The sequence below is a fragment of the Micropterus dolomieu genome, linkage group LG23 (assembly GCF_021292245.1).
Source record: "Micropterus dolomieu isolate WLL.071019.BEF.003 ecotype Adirondacks linkage group LG23, ASM2129224v1, whole genome shotgun sequence".
NCBI classification, from domain to species: Eukaryota; Metazoa; Chordata; class Actinopteri; order Centrarchiformes; family Centrarchidae; genus Micropterus; species Micropterus dolomieu.
Window position 1 is genome coordinate 16,491,986 of NC_060172.1, and position 20,372 is coordinate 16,512,357.

General features: G+C 39.9%; 1 protein-coding gene across 1 annotated transcript in view; it reads left to right on the forward strand.

Moving 5' to 3' along the window:
- The first annotated feature begins 17,714 nt into the window (after positions 1-17,714).
- Positions 17,715-20,372, forward strand: part of kctd16b (potassium channel tetramerization domain containing 16b) — a 50,947-nt gene continuing 48,289 nt past the window's right edge. The window contains exon 1 of the mRNA XM_046040322.1: positions 17,715-18,552. Within this exon, the coding sequence (XP_045896278.1) occupies positions 17,715-18,552 (838 nt within the window). The remainder of the gene's footprint in view (positions 18,553-20,372) is intronic.

The following is a 20,372-nucleotide window of genomic DNA, read 5'->3' on the forward strand; positions in this document are numbered from 1 at the left end:
GACACTGTGAAATTACCGTTTGCAGAAAATGTGGCGCTCTCTACAGGAGACTGATGATATTACACGATTATACTAGCCCACATGAACTCACAAGCTGGGCCACTGTATGAATGAACACGCATGATTTCTATGCGTCGTGGTAAAGTTTCCTATTTGGTATAATTGCCTGTGCTAAAAAGTCCAACGCAGTCCTCTTACTTATTTCGAAATGCTGATTTTTGTACAGAGTATGGGGAGACATTATGGAAGCAAATATTTTCTAATACTAAAGGTCAAAACACTTGAACTTTTGTGTTAAGGATTTTCCTCATAAAAATAACATCAGCATTAAACTATAATACAGCTTACAAGATCATGGATGCTGTGCAAATATCACAGGAATAGGCGAGTGATTTTTATAGTAATGCATACACAATGGAATTAAAGTACCATTAAACTCTGAAAGGTCACACACTACAGAACACAAACATAATGTGTCATTATTAGAAATGATTATATGATAAACAAACAAATAGGGGAGAGCAAGTTAAGTTGTCACATGTGTAAGTTGTCACACTGTTCTTAACCCCTTCACCAAAGGCTCTGTCTCAATAATTAAATAGCCACTTTGTGTCAGTTTGTGTTCTACGGTCAACTTCCCGTTCACATATGGTCAAGATCACTCTAATCTGAGGTGAGCATATTTATCTTCTTTTTTTTTTTTCGCTTAAAAAGTAAATAATTTAAGTAGAGGAGACGATAACACGTCAGTAGTAAATAAAGGGCAGCCAATGTTGTTGGGGGAGTCTTCTTTCTGGGTGCCATACTCATTGCAACAGGATCTATAATTATACGTCGTTTTGGAGTCGTTACTCCTAATTGATTACTTGTGACGTCCATGATTGTGTTGCTGCAAAGATGGCGCTGTTGTTCTGCACGAAAATAGCTCTTTCCGATACGGATTTACCCAAAGAATCGTTCAGTCACACTGTTCCACACTCTCTCGGTCAGATGTAAGTCAAAAAACTAGCACGCTATATATATACAATATGCTAAAGCCACTCCCAAACATCCGCTTATAGAGGATAACACCGGACATCCCATATACACAAACCCCCTGTTTCACACCCGTCTTCACCTTTTGCCGATCGACCCCCACCCCCGCTAATAGAGGATGAGGCCGGACACGCCCTAATACACACCCCCATGTCTTTGTTTTTTTTTGTTTTTTGTTTATTAATTTTTTTATTAATTGTTTTTTGAAATTATTTTTGAAATCAATTTTTTGATTAATTAGTTTTTGATTAATATTTTTTTTATTAATCAAAAATGTATTCACGTGCACGACTGTTACGTGCATCATGCGTGTGCACATTCACATGCACGCACTTTGCTGACCTTTATTTACTACTCATGTCTTTTGATGCCTTAGCTGAAATGCTATGTTGAGCTAACTTTGAGATTTAGCCAACTAGATTTAGCCAATCAGCACACATGTTAATTTGGGACAAGTTGAATGACTTGGGGCAAGTTGTCGTATGTGACAACTTGCCATATGTGACAACAAATAGACAGCAAGAACTTGCTCAAAACTTTGGGATATTGTGAAATTAGCTTTGACAAAATTATAGCTAGTTTCCAGCAGCAGGCACATTCCTGGACTACACAAGACTGAATTTATGACACTGTATGAAGTCGTTTGTGTATCTGTGTGGGGAGATACTCAGTAGGCATGTAGTGTGTTGGTAGACACACACACGCACTGCTTCAAACAGTCATTAATTTAGTGCAGTGTTATGAATTGCATTGTGGCAAAAAGGATAGAAGACAGTGTAATAAGCCTGTTTGTAATTGCAATGAGGAAATGTGTTTTTGATGGAAGGATGGAAAGAAGGAAGGAAGGAAGGAAGATGGCTAGAAATTTTCAAAAAAAAAGAGAGAGCATGGCTGCACACCACGTGACATAATGTTAGAGGCAACCATGCAGGTGAAATTGCAGAACAAATCTATCAGGACAGCGAAGAAGTTTGGCATAACCATACTACCGTATTACCGTACTCTGACCCAGTACTGTAAAAAGAAGACATGGGAAGAAGTCAGACAGCCATGGCGACAACAACGGTTCAACTTGTGACATTAATTTTGGTCTGTTGCCAAGTCAGGTCAGAAGATTTGTCTAGCAGTTGGCTATGGCACACCAGCTGAAGTTTATGCCTATGTGGGAAACCTGTTTTCCCCGTGTTAACTTCCGCAATCTGTTCCTGATCAAGGGGCCACCTGGAAGCAGAGGGGGAAATCCCTTTTGATGGATAAAACATATGCACTTTGTTGATTTCCTGAAACATTTCATCTCATCTGTCCATTGATGGACTGAATTTTGCCAAAGAAATACGCATAATTATGCTGTCATTCCCACCTCACTGCTCACATTGGCTACAACTATTAGAAATTAGTAGTAATTGTGTTCTTAGTTTTTAACAATCCAGTGTGACAACTTACCTGCCGCTGTGACATAGTGTCACAAGTGCACACTCTCTATTCAACAGTCTACAACTCCTTAATGAGATAAGATATGAAGATGTAATGAAAACACAATATACACCCAATACTTCCTTCTTTCATTTGGTTTGACATTTATATAATTGTTCTGGATGGTGCCCAGTAAATGTTAGACAGTGTGAAAAGTGTGACAACATAAGCGGATCTCCCAAGACTTGGAAAAAAAACAACATGTTGAATTCTTGGCTTCTTTTGCCCACCCCAAGTAGGTTTGTGACCCTACTGGGTCCCTTAGTTTGAGGAAAGCAGGTTCTAATGGTAACAAATAGAGACAGAGGGTAAAGGATGATTTTACAGGACAAGCCCTAGGCTCCTGGCAAGAACAAAGGTAGTCTCTTTCATTAGGAGGCAGAAGAGCAGATCAATCACTCTGCCTGTGCAAGAGAACTGCACTGCAACCAAATACTGCAGGTGGATCCATCCTCTTTGATGATGACAGATAATGCAGAATAATAGGCTGATGACCTCTGCCAAGGATGTAAGAAATAAGGATGGGAGGGAATGAAAGGCAGAGGGAGCATCACAGATGTGAGTTTGACCTGTAATTAATGCAAGAGAACAAATGAGGAACAGTAAGAAAAAAATCATTGTTTATCCCCTCGACTACTCTTTAATCTTTTTGTTAAAAGCTAATAGCATAAAAGATAAATGCCCAACAGGAAGCGCAACATAGATATGAATTCTGCTGACAACGATGGTAAATATAGAAAGATCAAACTGACGTTTTGTGATACTGGAAGACTACACCAATGTCTACTAAAAACTACTATCTTGGCCTCCTCAGGGCTTATTAAACAAGATTTTTCCTGCCTCAGTGATGATACTATAATACATTTGGCTTCTGTAACAATGACAATGTTAAAATTTTAGTAATAGATTAACTGGTGCAGGGTGAAAAGGAACTAAATTAAATAGACTTGACTCTGCTCCTAGTCTGGAGTCACAGACTTCTTTACAGAATGAGAAGTGTGAAAATTATACAGTGGCAAGAGGCATGAATAACTCTGTCATTAAACATTTTGAGTCTCTTCTGTCTGAAACTGATTGAGTTATAGGTCACAGGGCAAAAATACAAAGAGAAACCTTTCGGTCAGTGCTGCACATAGCAGTAGCCTTAGCAAGGCTGCATGAGTTTGGAGGAACATTTCTTGCCAGGAAACATTTTGACCATCTGTCACATTTTGTTTCTTGTTGAAGGCAATACTGGCAGCTAGATTCCAGCCTCTGTCTTAAATCGCTTTCCAAGATAGCTCCAAGAAAGTTCTATTTCAGACGTCTTTTATGCTGAAAGACAGGCAATTGCAACTTTCTATATACAGTCTATGCTCTTGACACACAAAAAGTTGGGGTGGGGTGAGAAAAAGGAAAAAAACAACAACCCCAACAAACCTTTCAGCTGCGCAGGCCCGACATGGACCATTTCTCTGCCTCATGATGAACAGAATCAATTTGATGACCGAAACATGAATTCCTACAGCAAACACCCATGACTAATCATAAGCAGAAATAAAGCCCTCCCCAATTGCCTCTCATCTTCCCATACACTTTTAATCATTTCTTAACTTGAAGAACATGGCTCTCTTCTTAATCCACTTAATGAAAGAAAATTGAAAAGTGCCAGAGAGGGTAATTGAATTTAGGGCAGTGTATTGCCATTTGCTGTCATAATTGCCTTCTTTTATAGTCTCTGCTGTAATCCTGCTGTCACTGCCTGGGTGGATGAGTGGATTAAAACTACTGAATTTCCTCTACTGCAGCAACCCCTCGTCTCCAACCACCTACTGTACCCTCAATTGAGATGTCTCTCTCTGCCTCTCTAGGTTCAAGGAGAGAGGAAAAAATCAATGGATCAGGATATCTTATGACATGTTCTTACAAGAAATGATGCAGATGGATGGGAGATATTCCTCCTCCTTCTGCACCTAACATATTGCAAATGCAAATGAACACAAAACACACACATAGCTTTATTTTTAGCAGATTTGCACATTTCCTCAAAACATTTACAAGATTAAAAATGAAATTCCTTAATTCATTTAATTCAATTTCCTGCCACCCCACTGATATGAATGTTGAATAGATCATAAATTAGTAGGCATCTGGTACTTGCAGGGTCCTTTCTCTGAAGCAGCTTTCTTCACTCTGTGAGTAAGCTACACAAGCACTGAAATAGCAATCAACAGCTGAGTTTGTGAAGTTTGTTTGTAAAATCGCAAAAATGAGATTTCCACCAACTAGATATTTAACAGCTTCTGACAGAAAGATAGTCAACACAAAAATACATTTCATTGTGCAAAACAGTGGTGATACTGGTAATAGCAGAGCATCTAGACAGGACACAATTATAATATTCGGGTGCAATTGCTGTTATGTAAAACTATTTTGGATTGAAATTAGATAACAATTGTTCTTTAAAGTGAATATGGCAAATTATTTTAAGGCAATTCTTGCTGGAAAAAAGACATTACTCAACAGAGACAAAAAAATGCCTACAAATGCACAATAAAGTGCGTAGTATAAATTATAAAAATGTGTTTCACTGAGATGTCCATGCATAATTTCTTAGTCTGTATTTTATCCAAAATGAACACATGCACCATTAAATAAGTGTCAATTCATTTCATCCAATGATTCTGAAATCTAAGCCCTGATACAGGACTGATGCTTTATGACGGCATGTACTGTGGAGTTTTGCCATCCTTGTCTTATCTGCCTCTAGTTGGCTCCATTGACAGCACCAGTCAACCCACGAGTGTTCTACCTGTCAAAACAGATGTAGAGGCTTCTAAAATAAGTCTCACATTATAAACAGTAGCGTGGCCTTGGCTCTCCTTCTGCTTCCACCCAACCGTAACAGCCACTCTGCCAAGTTTCACTTCCCAGTTCCCTCAACTTTTGTTACAGGGTTTGGCTATACTGATTCTTTTCACTGCAACACATGTCATGCGGGACATGAATTAGTTTTGGCCCAGTGGGTTAATGCTGAAGTATTTTGTCATTGCAGAACAAGTGAAGGAAAGTCAATATGTTTTCCATTTGACAGCATCTTGGGGGTTGGTGTTTAGCCTTACCAGAGTGCAGAATCAACACCTTAAAATTAAAATCCCATATCATTCAAGTTCTTAAGTTGTTGATGCAAGGATCATTCAAGATTGATCTTGGCATCAAGGTTGATGCCAAGATCAATTTGTGTGGATAGAGAACTGCTAAAAAGCAATATTTTGTGCTGAAACACACTACTGTATCTTTTAAGCTTCTCACAAGTTTTCAGAGTTCCCCATATATTTTTCTTCTAATGATGTGCAACTCTTCTAGATAGTATACATTGTACACACAGTATACGTATACATCTACAGTGCGGCTATTGCAATCAGGGGTCATAGAAATTTCAATATTACAATATTTTCATGTACACTCAATTATACACATATAATAAGATAATTTTCAATCAATCTGAACAGGCCATTAAAAGGCCAGTATCAACAGTCTAATTGCAAAGCCTGCCATCTGAAATGCTCTTCTCTTCTTCGAGTGTATTTTTCTGTATAACTGAAACTAATGATTGGACATAAGTAAGAGTGGGTCCAAGAGTAAGATGCAGATATTTCTTTTGGGATCCAGTGGAACTGCCAACGTACATTATCTCATCATCTGTTTGCCCACTCACTGCCAGAGTCCTCCTTGGATGCTCTCATGGCTATGATGAACACATTTCAGAAGTTGCAGAAATGATGACAAAGTGTTGCAATTTCTTTTGTGCTTTTAGTAGGCCTTCACGCTTTCCCCCAAGCTGCCTCTTCTATTTCTACTTCATCCTATATTTCCCAGAATGCCATTTGACAATCCTTTGAGAACAGGTATGATCTTGTTGCCTTCAGCTGTGTTTTCTTCTCTTAACTGGAGCGTAGTTGAGAAAAAATGACTGCCACGTGTCTCTTTCAATGGATGCACAGCGTCTTGAGGCTGCATTGCATTGTTGCATTATTAAAGCTATACTGTCAATGGAGAAATAAACATCCTTTAATGTCCTTTAATGATGAATTTCTCCCTGTATGAGATGAGCCTTGAAGAAGCCCTTGCTCTGACTGCGGGACCGACCACAAAACCTGTAGGTAAATATCTCAGTGAGATTTCACACCATCACTGAGGATCGGATAAAACAAAGAAATCTAAATATGCAAAGAGCTTTGGAAATAACTGATTATCACAGTATTTGGGGTGGTCTGTCCTTTAACTGTGGATAAAGAGGATGAAAATTGATGAAACTACACATCAACTCCTGGAAGACACAGTGAGTGAGGGGTATTTCCAACTGCAAATGTAACTGCAAACACAGTCAAGACTTGTAATTCCTGTTGACTCTTGTTCTTTATTTGGGGTGACTCCCCACTGGACGATTTGCTTTCCTGATGAAATCGTTGATGGCAGGAGTGAAGAGAGACCCACCATGCATGCAATTATACATCTACTACTCACTATCTCACCTTCACCTTCTCATATGATGAAGACAGAAGGATGCTCTGGAAAGTTGTGCATATCAATTAGATGAATATATGTTTGATGATGAGAAAAAATCAAATCTAAATTTTTCCTGTAATTAAGCAACACAATTGCAGCATTAATAATACAGTATATTGAACATCCTTTAAAGCATTTATAGCAAATTGCTGATGGTATTAGCTGAAGGATAAAATTGGATACCACATCTTTAAAGGGTTTTTTCAGTTCTAAGGACTTTTGGAGATTTGGCCCCATCAAGAGATTTGTCACACATTGAGGACCTCTGGTAACTACCCTTTAATCCCAAGAGCGAGGGAGTAAAGCATGGAAAATACTGGAGGGAGGGAGAGAGAAAGCGAGAGAGGTGTTGTGCTGGGACACACACACACCCTCATCCACACTTGCAGAGACAGAAACACACACTGCAGGAGAGCTGACTGTGGCAGTAAACTAGCACAGCTATCTACCCCTCCACAGTGTTCCCACATGGCCTTTTCACTGGCAGAGGGAGAGATGGGTGCTTAGCAACATCTCATCTGCATGGTTTGCCAAATCAACAAGGTCAAGATCCCTTTAGGCTTGGAAAACTCCACTGTGCTGTGCAGTGCCAAAGGAGTGGCCTCAGAGATTGAGAAAATGGCACGGATATGGGCTGACTGTCTTGTTGGCAAACATCCCATCTTAAGTTGTTTAGTCTCAGTCTTCAGCCTTCATGATTTATTCTTCTTAAAACAGGAAAAAGGCTGCCAATATAGTGATCTCCAGTATGCCAGAGTTTTGAAATATGGTGTCAATGACGACATTCTGCTGGCAAACCGGTATTGATGTGTTTTATTCCAATCAGCAGTGAATGTTTTGCCAGAGCTGAAGCAGCAACTCAGTATGGCAGAGTCTTCATGTCATAAGCAGATGTTGACAGTGTTGTGTGTAATTAATCTCACTGTCAGAAGGGGGAGACAAAAGGTTTACATGTAGATTGCAGGTTTAAATGTAAGTACAGATTTGAGGTACTTGAGCCTTTCTTCCAATGCCACTTTATACTTCTACTTCACTACATTACAGAGGGAGATACTGCACTATTTACTCCACTACAATTATTTGTCAGCATTAGACACAAATTAAGATTTTTGTTACGTCTTGTATGATGTGGATCCAGTTGTGGACACAGAGCCCACGAGGCAAGGTGAAGTATACAGGTTTTATTCAAAAAAGGTGCATGCTGATCCAGGTTGGGTGAGAGCAGGGGCAGGCAGGTTTGAGCAGGAGTGGTCCGGGTGCAGGCACCACAAACACTCAAGGCACATGTATCTTGATAAAAGGTAAACACAGAGCAAAGTTAGTCTTTAGACCGGTGAAAAACAACACTGGAGAATAATACGAGAGAGTAGACAGAAAAGCCCTAGTGTCACAGCATTGGCTGTGACAATTTCTGCATAAAAACATATTAAGAGCCTTTAAAAACAAGAGTGAGTTTGAATGAGACACAAGCAAAACAAACATAACACAATTAAATAACAAAGGATCACTTTAAATGTAAGTAACAGAGCAAGACGTTCAACATTAATGTATTTTCATAATGTTAAATGAATCCTGAAGCATTACATTAAAATCAAAGCATGTCTACTGTTTTTTATTTCAGTTGGGTTATGTGAAATGTTACTGAACTGTAAACCAGAAGATGCTCAGATGTAATTTTGTCTTTTGGTAATAGTTTTCCATATGATTTGATATAGAGCTAACTACTTCGTCCATGCTCATCACGGCTCATCTGCGTCTGATGCAATCCAGATAGAAAGATGAGTCAGTATACACGGATTGTTTTTTTTAAACAAATGAGATTTTTTTTCTTCGCAGTGGAGCTGTCAGATACTTCGCCCCCTCCCATCCTTTCACTACACCCACAACTTGATCCTGGCCAACTGCTTTCTGAGTCCCACATGGTGCAAACTGAATCAAACGCCAGCTACTGTAAGATACTCACAAAACCTCCTTGTTATAACACTGCGTACTAGTTTGATTATATCTCTGTGAGTGCAAATGTATTAATTCCCTTGTAACAAAGTGGAAAAGAACATTAAGAGAAAAGCCTGGCTGTTATTGCTACTTTTAAGCAAGATTACTGTTCGTCTTCACGTGGAAATAAAGGCTTATTTTGCAGGTTAATCAGTTCTAAACCTCACAAATATTTTTTTTACTGAAAACACTTGCTGTAGAATCTGTCAGACATGGTAGCCCTAAATATCCAAACAACTGATTCATCTACTATACATTACCCGGTATGGCTGATTGCTGACATTTTAAACCATTGGAAGCCAACCCTTAGGGCCTCAAAGGAAAAATCATTGAGTCAATAAATGTTACATTACAATCCATCTCCCATGGGCACTGAAATAATTTCACATTCCTGTTATGTATACCCAGTCATTAATAGATGGGTTTTTTTCAACTGCAGCTGAAAGGACTATGGAACTATGAATGCAAAAACATATATGCTGGTTGTCATGAAATTATCTGAAAGAAGTAGAAGAGAATGATTTTACTTCTTCATCATGACTCAGATACTGTGTGCCCACGCACAAAACTGATATCACAATGGTGTGCCTGAAAAATAAAAAATGTGTAGTAAAGGGACTTGGAATGGTAATTATCCTCTGCTTTCTCAGTTGTGGCTTATAGCTACCCGATAAAAGTTTTAGAAAAATTATGAATTTTGTCATTGTTTACGAACAAGCAAGTCAAATGTTGAGCCATGTTGTCATTATAACAGTGTACTCTGTATATATTTTCTGATGTACACTTTGGCTATGGTTTTGATGACAATGATTGAAAATGCACAAGGCTGCACATTTTTTGAATGGCATATATCACTTTCACCAGTACGAAGCTATGCTTTTACTATTTGTACTGTAATTTGTTGACAGAGCATGCCATTGTGATACAGAAAAGAAAAAGACAGGACTGTTTTACAGCACTGCATAGCACAACAGTAAAAATGACAAATTAGAAATGTAAGCATGGGATACACCCCTTTGTCTAACATTCCTGTCTGTTGTATCACAGATTCTCTGCCACATCAACAGATGTCCTCAATTAAGGACACATTTACAAAAAAAGTCTAATAGACATGTATAGAATGTCTATACATTTATATATATATGGAAGCCCTAAGCAAATATTTATTTTACTCCGTTTTCCCATAATAACGGGATAATTTTCTTGTGTTTTCAAGATAACAAAACAGTAGTTTAACATAATGGTAATTTCAAGATGGTTTGTAGCATTATTGTTTAGCTCACTTAGTAGAGCACAGGACTTAGGGTTGTGTGTTCAATCCTCATTGAAGACAATTTTTTCTCTTTTTTATATTTTGACTGTCTCACATGCTCACAATAAAGCACGTGCTGAAGTCTGTGTGTCCCGGCGTTTGGTCCACATCCATCAACCTATGGACTTTTCATTTCCCCATCATTCCCAGGCAAAGAGAATTCCTTCTCATTCAGGGGAGTCCATTTAACGTTACACATTTCCTGACAGCTTTCGGAACCTTTGAAATAGCTGTTAGGAAATGTGTGATTGGATTCCCCTCAATCTCTTTATAACAATTTTGCTGAAGAGGATAATAAATAACACACAAAAGAAGAAAAAGAAAGTCAACAAAGTCAAGAAAACATTTGTGAAACATGAATCTAAACATTTGTTCCCACTGAGGTCACATTTTCATGTGACCTCAGTGGGATTCAAACCAACAACCTTAGTTTTGGTTGCCTAGTGCTCAAACAACAAACAGAGCCACAAAGGACCACTGCATTGACGACAGTGTGTACAATACTGTAAAACACACCACATGATTAGCACCATAAATACATTGCTAATTTCTTGTTGAGGTAAACTCAATTGGTAACCACATACAGTAAAATTGGATGTGAACACAAGATATTTTCAACATGAAACAGTATAGATAGCAAGGCCGTAGAATAAATCAGTGAACTTGTGGACAGGCGCAGAGAGGACAGATTGAGAGTTACTTTGATTAGTCAAACCTATCTGCTGCAATAAAAGCTTTTTTTTTGCATCAATGATTAGAGAGAATGTCTTCATTAATGACAACTTGGTAATATATAGGACAGATATTATGGAAATGAGAGATTCTATAAATGTTGGGGAACAAAAGTGTATTGCCTAATATGAAAACTGTGTAATCCTTCTTTTACAGTACTGTAGCTACAGCACTTGTAAGGCGGTTTGAAACATGCATCTTGCTTTGTTTGTTGTTGGATTCACTGGTAGTTACTGTAAAATGACTAAACTAAAAAGATATCCTTATGTTGTGTTTTGGTGATTAAACCATATCTTCTCATGACTTTTCACGAGAAACTTTTATTTGAAATTAATGGCTTTTGTGGTTAGAGATATTTACACTCCAAATTAATGCACAATGGCAAGTTTTGAACGTAAGACTGGCTGTGTTACAAGTGTAATGAGTTTGAAATTTTGTACTAGGAGTTGTGAAATTGTACAACATACTTGTGATAAAAGTACAAAAGTGATCAACCAAAACTGTAAACAAAAATAACCAAGGAGAGGAATGCAAATGAATATAGTCAAATACTGAACATAATAATTAATTTCAACTATCCTTAAAGTAAATGTTTGAAAATGCATGTACAAAATAGAGAATCTGAAGGACAAAATTATAAAAATAGATTTAGATGCAGAAAGCAGCTAGCTAGCTAGATAGATAGAAAGACAGACAGACAGACAGACAGATTGGGTCTAAACCCACAAACAAACCTTATAGAAATTAGAATTAACGTATAAACACAGTAACTCTTGGCTCAGCTGGCTGCAGCCAAAATAGGATCCATATTTCCCTGCTCTGTTTAGACTTGACTCCAAGGACACACCCTCTTTCATGATGCCTTCACCAGTACACAGTGCAACACACACGCAGAGACACCTGCCGAGTTGGTGTTAGTGAGTGGGATGACAGCTCTGCTGCTGTGTTGCTGGCCAGGAGACAAGCTGAGACGTTCAACTTCCCGGCTCTCTGTGGTGCCTTGCAGGCTTGTACTTATCCTGGCTCCAGGAGTCGCTTGCCTGTCCCTCACCATCCTGCTCTGCTCTGGCTGCCAAAGCCCTTAATGTTTAGTGGGCTTCCTGTTAAATAGCCTTGTCTCCAGGGAGAGCAGTGGACCTAGTTTAGCAGGGAAAGCTGCCTTGGCCTGTGCAGAGAGTGGATGAGGAAGGGATTGAGGGACTGAACAGCAAAGCGACACAAAGCAAGATGGAACTCATTTTTTGACCTGCTGAAATAGGGAGAAATACATAGATTTTGTAATTTGCTCAGTACTCAAGAGAATATCGCACTGTAACATTCACAAGAAATATGTCCCCAATTTGTCTGCTGGCATTTAGTCTGTGTTTTGAGCCACGGAGATTACTTAGTAGAAACTGTTTGTAGATCATAATATTGATTGCCATCATTCGATATATGAAGTCAGTCAAGCAACTAAATCTACTTCCTCAGTTCAGCTGACTCCTGTAGAAGATCTGAGTGAGAGCGGTAAGAGGCTAAAAATATTTAGTTTTCATACTAAATCCTGGGCATTGGGACTTAATGTTGCAGATAGTCATGTGGTTTATGTTTGAAGATCAACATTGCAGAGACAAGAAGCCTCTTAATGATTATGAGTTCATGAGCAGAATTCTATAATAAGCTGAAAACCTTGGCGATCGGTCTTCAGAAACTCGTTTGAGATGGATGACTCATTGCATTAGTAGCTGGAGGTGTTGGAGTGTACCTGCTCAGTGGGACAGTAAGACCTTGGTCTGGTCACCAGCAAGAGGATCTCATGGGGACTGAGCATCAGTTGGCTATTTTTGTTCTCATGCAGAACCTGCATAAATAAATAAATGTTTTCAAGACATGCGAGGTTCATTCATAAAATAAATAACCTCATAAAAGATTCCCTGACAGTAACTACTTTTCTCTCACCCAGATATATCCTGCCAGTCTCTGGATCAAACCAGCAAACTCACAGTCAGCTCCTGCTCCTCTAACCATTAGGCCACTGCTGACAGTTTTTCATATTTGCCTTTTTTACTTGACTGTGTTATGTTTAGCTCACACTCTACACATGGAGAAAAAAGTGTGTCTCTGTGTGCTGTAGTGCTATATACTGCAAGTGTGTGTGTTTTCAGCATATCAACATTTTGGTTTATATATAGGAGAAATAATAAAGTGTAAGTGGCTGAGTTAAATTTACCACAACGACAGCATAACTGATGACTGCTATTCATGACGTGTTGGTCCTCATTATGAGTTCGTACTCTCTCTCTCTCTCTGTTCTCCTCTCAAAGCTTTTATGCAAGCCAAATACACACACACACACACACACACACGCACACAACCCTTCCAGCTTGCATTCAGACCATCTAATCACACAGTGACTCACTTTATTTGATGGCTCCCCATTGGCAGAGCTGATGAGTTAAAAATAAAGAGGCATTATGCCATCAGCAACATCTTTTTATGCGACATATATGATCACTTTCCCCAAATGTCACATTGCCACCTGACAAAAACCTTATTCTACTTTAGTCTCCTCAGCCTCTCATTGTTTTCGTGTCAGGTATTTTGGTTTCTCGAATTTTCTGCAGATTTTCCCCCTGTGCTTTTCTTACAAAATTCGAAGCTTAAATTTAAAGTTGCTGCCCAATGACACAACAACAATCAAATCTGAAGTTTAAAGTATGAACGTGAAATATAACGTTCAAGTTTGAGGGATGGCTGAGTCCTACATGGAAAATAATTTTGGTAAATACTCATACTCTCTGAGTCAACTGAATTTACGTATTGAATGTCTGCCCGCTGTATTTGCAGATTTCCCATCTAAGGCCTGGCATCATTCAACGTGGCTGTAATGAGAGATGGAAGTGGAAGTAGCATGCGGTTTATTTCAACCATCTGTGACTGGCCTGAAAATTCCCTTTAATATTTTTCTCTGCACTGTACAGGAATAAAATGGCTTTCCTGCGATTTGATCTGTGTCAAGGAAGTGAAATGCTCATGATTTTACTTGGAGTGTAAGAAGAGGATTTATTTTGCAAGAGACAAATTTTAAATCTCTCTGATATCGTGTCTCTCTTGGAAAAACAATAAATTATGAATGTTGCTGGTGTGCTTGTGGGGGTAAATATTTCATCATATATTTTGTATTGACTAACATGAAACTGAAATGAGTTTTCAAATATATAAAACAGCAGAGAAACCAAAAAACTAGAATAGATGTCGCAACCTGTTTTCCAAATCGTTTTTTCTAGAATCCTATTATTAAATAACCATTAACTAAGATGTATTTCAGTCTATGTTGATATATTCTGAAATGCATGCACAGAACAGAAAAACCATGGAGGAATGGTTCTTTTGCTTTGGTGATGGTTCTGCTGTTTATTTTGCAGGCTTTTATGCCATTAAACCAAGTGCTCTATGGGGAAAGAGAAAGCTGAATTGAAATGAATTGTGTCAGCCCAAACAGGTTTAACTCCTTACAGGTGGTCAATCATCTGGTCTTTAAATAGCAGTGCAGCTGGGAGCGGTGTCGTGGCTACATGTATTTATGATGAAGCTACAAGCGTGGCCTACTTCTGGGTGACTGCTCAGGTCCCAACCAGGCACACCTTCTCGGTCTCTCTCTCTCTTCCTCTCCGTGTATCTTTTATACACTTTGTTTTTAATCACTCAGTCTCTTGCCCCATTTCTCTCCTGTATTATCAACACTGTCTGACTGGATATTAGGACTTATTGTGAGTAGTTAGGGATTGATCTTGGAGATTTTAGCTTAAATGTCTCATATTGTACTGAGATTGTATTTCAGGAATCTACTGTCAATATGAATATACTGGCTCACACAGACTACGTCCCACCTTCATATTACTAATTCTGTAACATATATGCTGTGTTTTATTATTAATAGTGTACTACATTGTCAGTTAGTGTGGAAGAAAATGTTGCACTATTCCGTTTTGGCAAGATATGATGCAATATGTGTGTTGGTGGGTGTCATACTGAGCTGCAACTTTAACCACAAGTTTCAAATTTTAAAAAGTCACAAATTGCGACAGAGAAATGTTGCCTTTTAATATTTCTTCAAAGAACTGCATGGCACCCCGATGCAGATAACATCATTAATAGGTCCACCCTTTCTGATAAGAATTTGGGATCAGTGTCCATCAACATCAAAGTAAAATCAGGGGATTCTGGGGATTCTTTATATTTTGTGACCATAGACATATTTAAAACATGTTTAGAATTAGTATTACAATAAGTACAACATTGGGACAGAGGGAAAGAGTTGTTTATAATTTATGCTACACACAGGCAAGCCTGTTTGAGATGCTACATCACAGTTGAGGTCTTGCTTGTTGATTTCCAAGTTCAAGTGAATTCCTGCTGAACAGAAAACAGACTAAAATAAAATTATAAAGAGAATTGTAAAGAGAAAATCAGTGGCATCATATCCTAAGGGGTAGAACACAGTTTTGCTCAAGGTAAGTTTGGTTAAAAGTGTACAAATGAAAGCCAAAGGAAAATAAAAGCAGTATGGAAGAAGATGGCTGTAATAAAAACACTGTTTAGTGTGAAGTTGTCTTGTTTTTGATTGATCACAAACTAAATCCTGTATAAATCTAATGCATTGTATAGTGTATCTGATAAGTCAAGATAATCTGGTCACTTTTGTCTCATGAACTCAATGAAGTGTGGATGTGAAGCATGGAAAAGATCAATCTAATTTCCCTGGAAACATTAAGCTAAACATGCATAATGTTTTTAATAGCTGTTGTTCCATCTGAAATGTAAATAAAAACACACACACAGTAATACTTGCATCCACACACACGTACATGCATTCATACATTGACTGTATGAGAAGTAAATCAAGTAAACAAAACAGCCATGAGCACTAATTCTATAGTTTTTCTGTGTAAGGACCTGTCCATGGTGCTGAAATAAGAAGTCTGGTCGCAAAACAAACAGAGAGAGGCGCTGTTGCTCATTTTACAAAGCCCAAGACCACATACTGTTCCACCTCAATGGCAGTTAAACCCGACTATCTGGGTCTTGGAGACAGTATTTTCGTTAAGAGATTTTAATTTGTAAAAATGGTTCCAGAATGAAAACTACAAACATTTTGCGGTCCAAACGTAAAACTGGGAATAAAACACAGGGTTTGTACCATGGAAACCAAAAATGTGTCCTGTATTTATGTATTCAAACTAAATACCATGCAAATTGATTCACGCTGGGGGTCAAATTGCAGCAATAAGAGCGTTTAGCTTATAATAATAATGGCATAAAGACGGATGCAGCAAAAAATCTAAAATGTAATTTATGCAGTACTTTAACCTTTGACAGCACCAAATTTCCACATTTGCAAGTATTGGGGGTTGAAGTGGGGGTACAGGGCTTTTTTTTTGATAATGGGACTGATTTCTGTCCAGCGGTTCTTGAGACTTTTTTCCTACCCAGCAGCAGCGCCTCCAGCCTGGGATCGCCCGAGAAGTATTTAGTAGCCTGTGTGTATGCGTGCGTGTGTGTGTGTATGTGTGTTTGAGAGGGGGGAGCAGCCATGAAGACACCACCCAGCTCTGGAGGGGGAGGGAGGCGGTGCGAGTGTGTGGGAAAGGGAGGGTGTGGAGGGGGGTAGATGCTCGTTTCAGCACCGCGGACAGCTCCTGGTAAAAGCAGCCAGCAGCAGCGGGTCGGTCCTCTCCGCTGCTCTGAAAAAAAGAGACATATCTAAACTGAGATTATTATTTTTTTACACCTCTGTAAGGCTGCAAATAAGAGAATATGAGCTTTTCGAGGACGGGGATTTAGTTTAGTTTCGGATCAAGCGACATATTTGTAGTGACAGGCAACAGACAAAACCACTACAGCACTCCCGAGGTTTGCTTGTGCAATCTCTGCGAAGTTTCTCGCCACTGAAAGGGATTCTGCCTCCTCCTCCTCCCGCTGGTCTGCACACCCCGCAAAAATATCTACTGATGTTCAAGGGAAGCTGAAGAGAAAACAGAAGTGACAACAACAGATCAGCGCCTTCTTCTGTTTGGACCACATCCTAAAATAAGTTGTTGGACTTCTTTCCTCCTTTACCCAGTTCTACTGCGTTGTTTTCTGGCTGCGTGTGTGTGCAGAAGGATTTCTATTTGTTGGATAGAACTCCTTGTAGCAAAAGGGCAAGCAAGACAAGTTTCTTTTTCATTCGGTGCTATAGGCTTCTTTCAGTCGTCACCGGTTCCCCCACTGATGAAAGCCTTTGATGCGCCCAGATCCATCTCTCCTCTCTCGCAGCACTGATTCGTTCCTCCTCCAAGTCACCCATCTCATCTGTAACTTAACAGTCACTGAGGGACGCCCCGGACTGCCATCCCCCCACCCCCACCCCCACCCCAGCCCCCGTTTTCGACAACTGCTCAAGACTGGTAGGTGATAATGGCCATGTATCGATGAATAAAATGCATATTCAGATTATAGTGAGGTGAGGAGACCCTGTCGAATAACAGAGGACACAGCTAACCAACTTTTGACACAGATCCATCGTTTTTTATATCTATTTTATTTTATTTTTTAGACTTGCTGTAAAAATAGTTGTGTAGCCTGTTTGTAGCTGTTCATGACTGAAACGATGGCGCTGAGTGGGAACTGTAGGACTAACCCCAAAGAGCAAGCATCAGTTCAGAACAGTTTCCCAGATGTTGTTGAATTAAACGTAGGGGGGCAGGTTTATTACACGCGTCACTCAACTTTGGTGGGCACCCCGAATTCACTACTCGGTAAGATATTCTCTTCCAAAAAAGACGCATCTAATGACTTGGCAAGAGACCCCAAGGGCCGTTATTTCATCGACAGAGACGGGTTTTTATTCCGGTATGTGTTGGACTACCTCCGAGACAAGCAAGTCGTCCTCCCGGACCACTTCCCGGAGAAAGGGAGGCTCAGGAAAGAGGCAGAATACTTCCAGCTGCCTGATTTAGTGAAGCTCCTGACCCCTGAGGACATCAAGCACAGTCCGGACGACTACTTCCACAGCGACTATGAGGATGGCTCCCAGGGCAGCGACCACCGGCAGTGCCCGCCGCCCTCTCTCGTCCCCGCGGACAGAAAAAGCGGCTTCATCACGGTGGGGTACCGGGGATCGTGCACCATGGGCCGAGAGAGTCAGTCCGACGCCAAGTTCAGGAGGGTACCCCGGATACTGATATGCGGGCGGGTGGCCCTCGCCAAAGAAGTTTTCGGGGAGACCCTGAACGAGAGCCGAGACCCAGACAGGACCCCCGATCGGTACACCTCCCGGTTTTACCTCAAGTTCAAGCACCTGGAGAGGGCTTTTGACATGCTGTCGGAGTGTGGTTTCCAAATGGTGGCCTGCAACTCGTCAGTCACCGCCTCGTTTGTCAACCAGCACACAGAGGACAAGATCTGGTCCAGCTACACAGAATATGTCTTCTACCGTAAGTGCCACCTTTGCTTTTGTTACAGCAGGTCAACGTGGGCGCGCGCGCACACACAAACACACGGCACACATACACACCCACACACTCCCACACACACAATTGGCGTTACCGCTAGAAGGCGCACTTGTTTTAGTTGTCTTGTGTGTGTGAGAGACATCTGGATCTTGGAAGGGATGGGCCTTTCCAGCAAATTACTAATGATGTGGCTATGCTAACACTTTTTGCCAGTTTTTTTTGCTTGGAGGTCATGGTCATGAATTGTGCATTTCCATAGCAAGTTTATGAAACTGCCTTTCAGGACTTCCACTTGTCCATGACCTATGGGTAGCCTGCCTCACCTTCATTAGAATGCTAACACAAAGCCAAACTCACAGCTGTTAATGTCTGAAGTTTTGTCTGTGTTGTTATCTCTCCCTGGAAGCGATGAAAGCTTATAGCAGCAAACACATAACTGACAGGCTAGTTCACGTTTTGATATCAGTGTGTTCAAACCTATTACAGCATGTTGCAGCAGTCAGTGCACTCTTGCAGGTTAGTTTATATTACATAAGATTTAACCAGATTTTTATAATTTCACTTCCCATCTCAGCCACGGCAATCGTCAATGCAATGATATTTTGTCAATGCTTGCCATTTCTCATCTGGGTGCAATTTTCCACTCCACCTCCTCTCTGCTTTCATCAATCCCATCCTTTCAACTTCATGCATTTCCTTCTGGCTTTCCTATTGCTTTCTCCACTGCTCACTGGCTGGTAGGAATCTGGCAAGACTGGAAGTGAAGACGAGATCCTCACAACTTTTATACTGGCTTTCATAAGATTTTATGAGGCAACAAAATAATCCATATTCTCTGATCTGACAGTGTATGATTTATCCCAAACTCTTTGATAGCTGTACACAATGAAGCTGCCATAAAAGAGACAGAGTTTAAGTGACTCTGCGGATGTGCTCAAGTTCTTGGCACCTGTATAAAAACTGAATAGCCTTTCCTGGAATAACCCCTGAACCAGTAGCAATGGCCATTTTTGAGATGCCATGAAAGATTCTGAAAAAAAGGCCTCAAAAATGAAACAAAACTTCCAAGCAAGAGTAACTAAAACACAGTTACAATGAGGGAATTTGTTTTTTGCATATAACTCTATAACCTATACGACTGACTCATGTTACAGTTTTTCTCAAATGCTAAAACACATTTCACAAACGTTTCGTCCATGTTCTCTAATGTCTAAACACAACACCCTTTTCTAAAGCTACATAAACACAACCACACCTTCTCCCTTCAAAACTCAAACTTTCACACCAAAAGAGCAGCTCGAAGCTTTCAAAAATGTAAACACTATACACATCATTACACACTACAGCAAAACAATTGAAAATACAATGCTCAATTTGTGAGAAGGTTCTTTGTTTCATAACTGCCAGTGCATATTTTTATAAACTTTACAATAATGGATCTTCTTAGATCTCTGCAGAGGATTGGGCATTTAGATTTGTGAGTTTCATATGAAGAGTATAAATCTATAGTAAATTCTGTACACTACTGTAACACAACTCAATGCAAAAACAGAATCTATTGCACACAACAGTACTCTTGAAAACATGATCAGGGTGTGAAGTTTTTTTTATTTACACCACAATCACTGTGCGGCATCGTGTCGCTGAGCTGCACGGGCCACATCACCTCATCCACATCGCAGGCTATATTGTCTCTTGCCAGGCACCGCGGGAAAAACGCCCTGGAATGGCGGATCCATCCTTGGAAGTTCTCCACTGGGATGTCAACACACGCCAGCTCCATTGCCCTTAGGAGGTTCTCT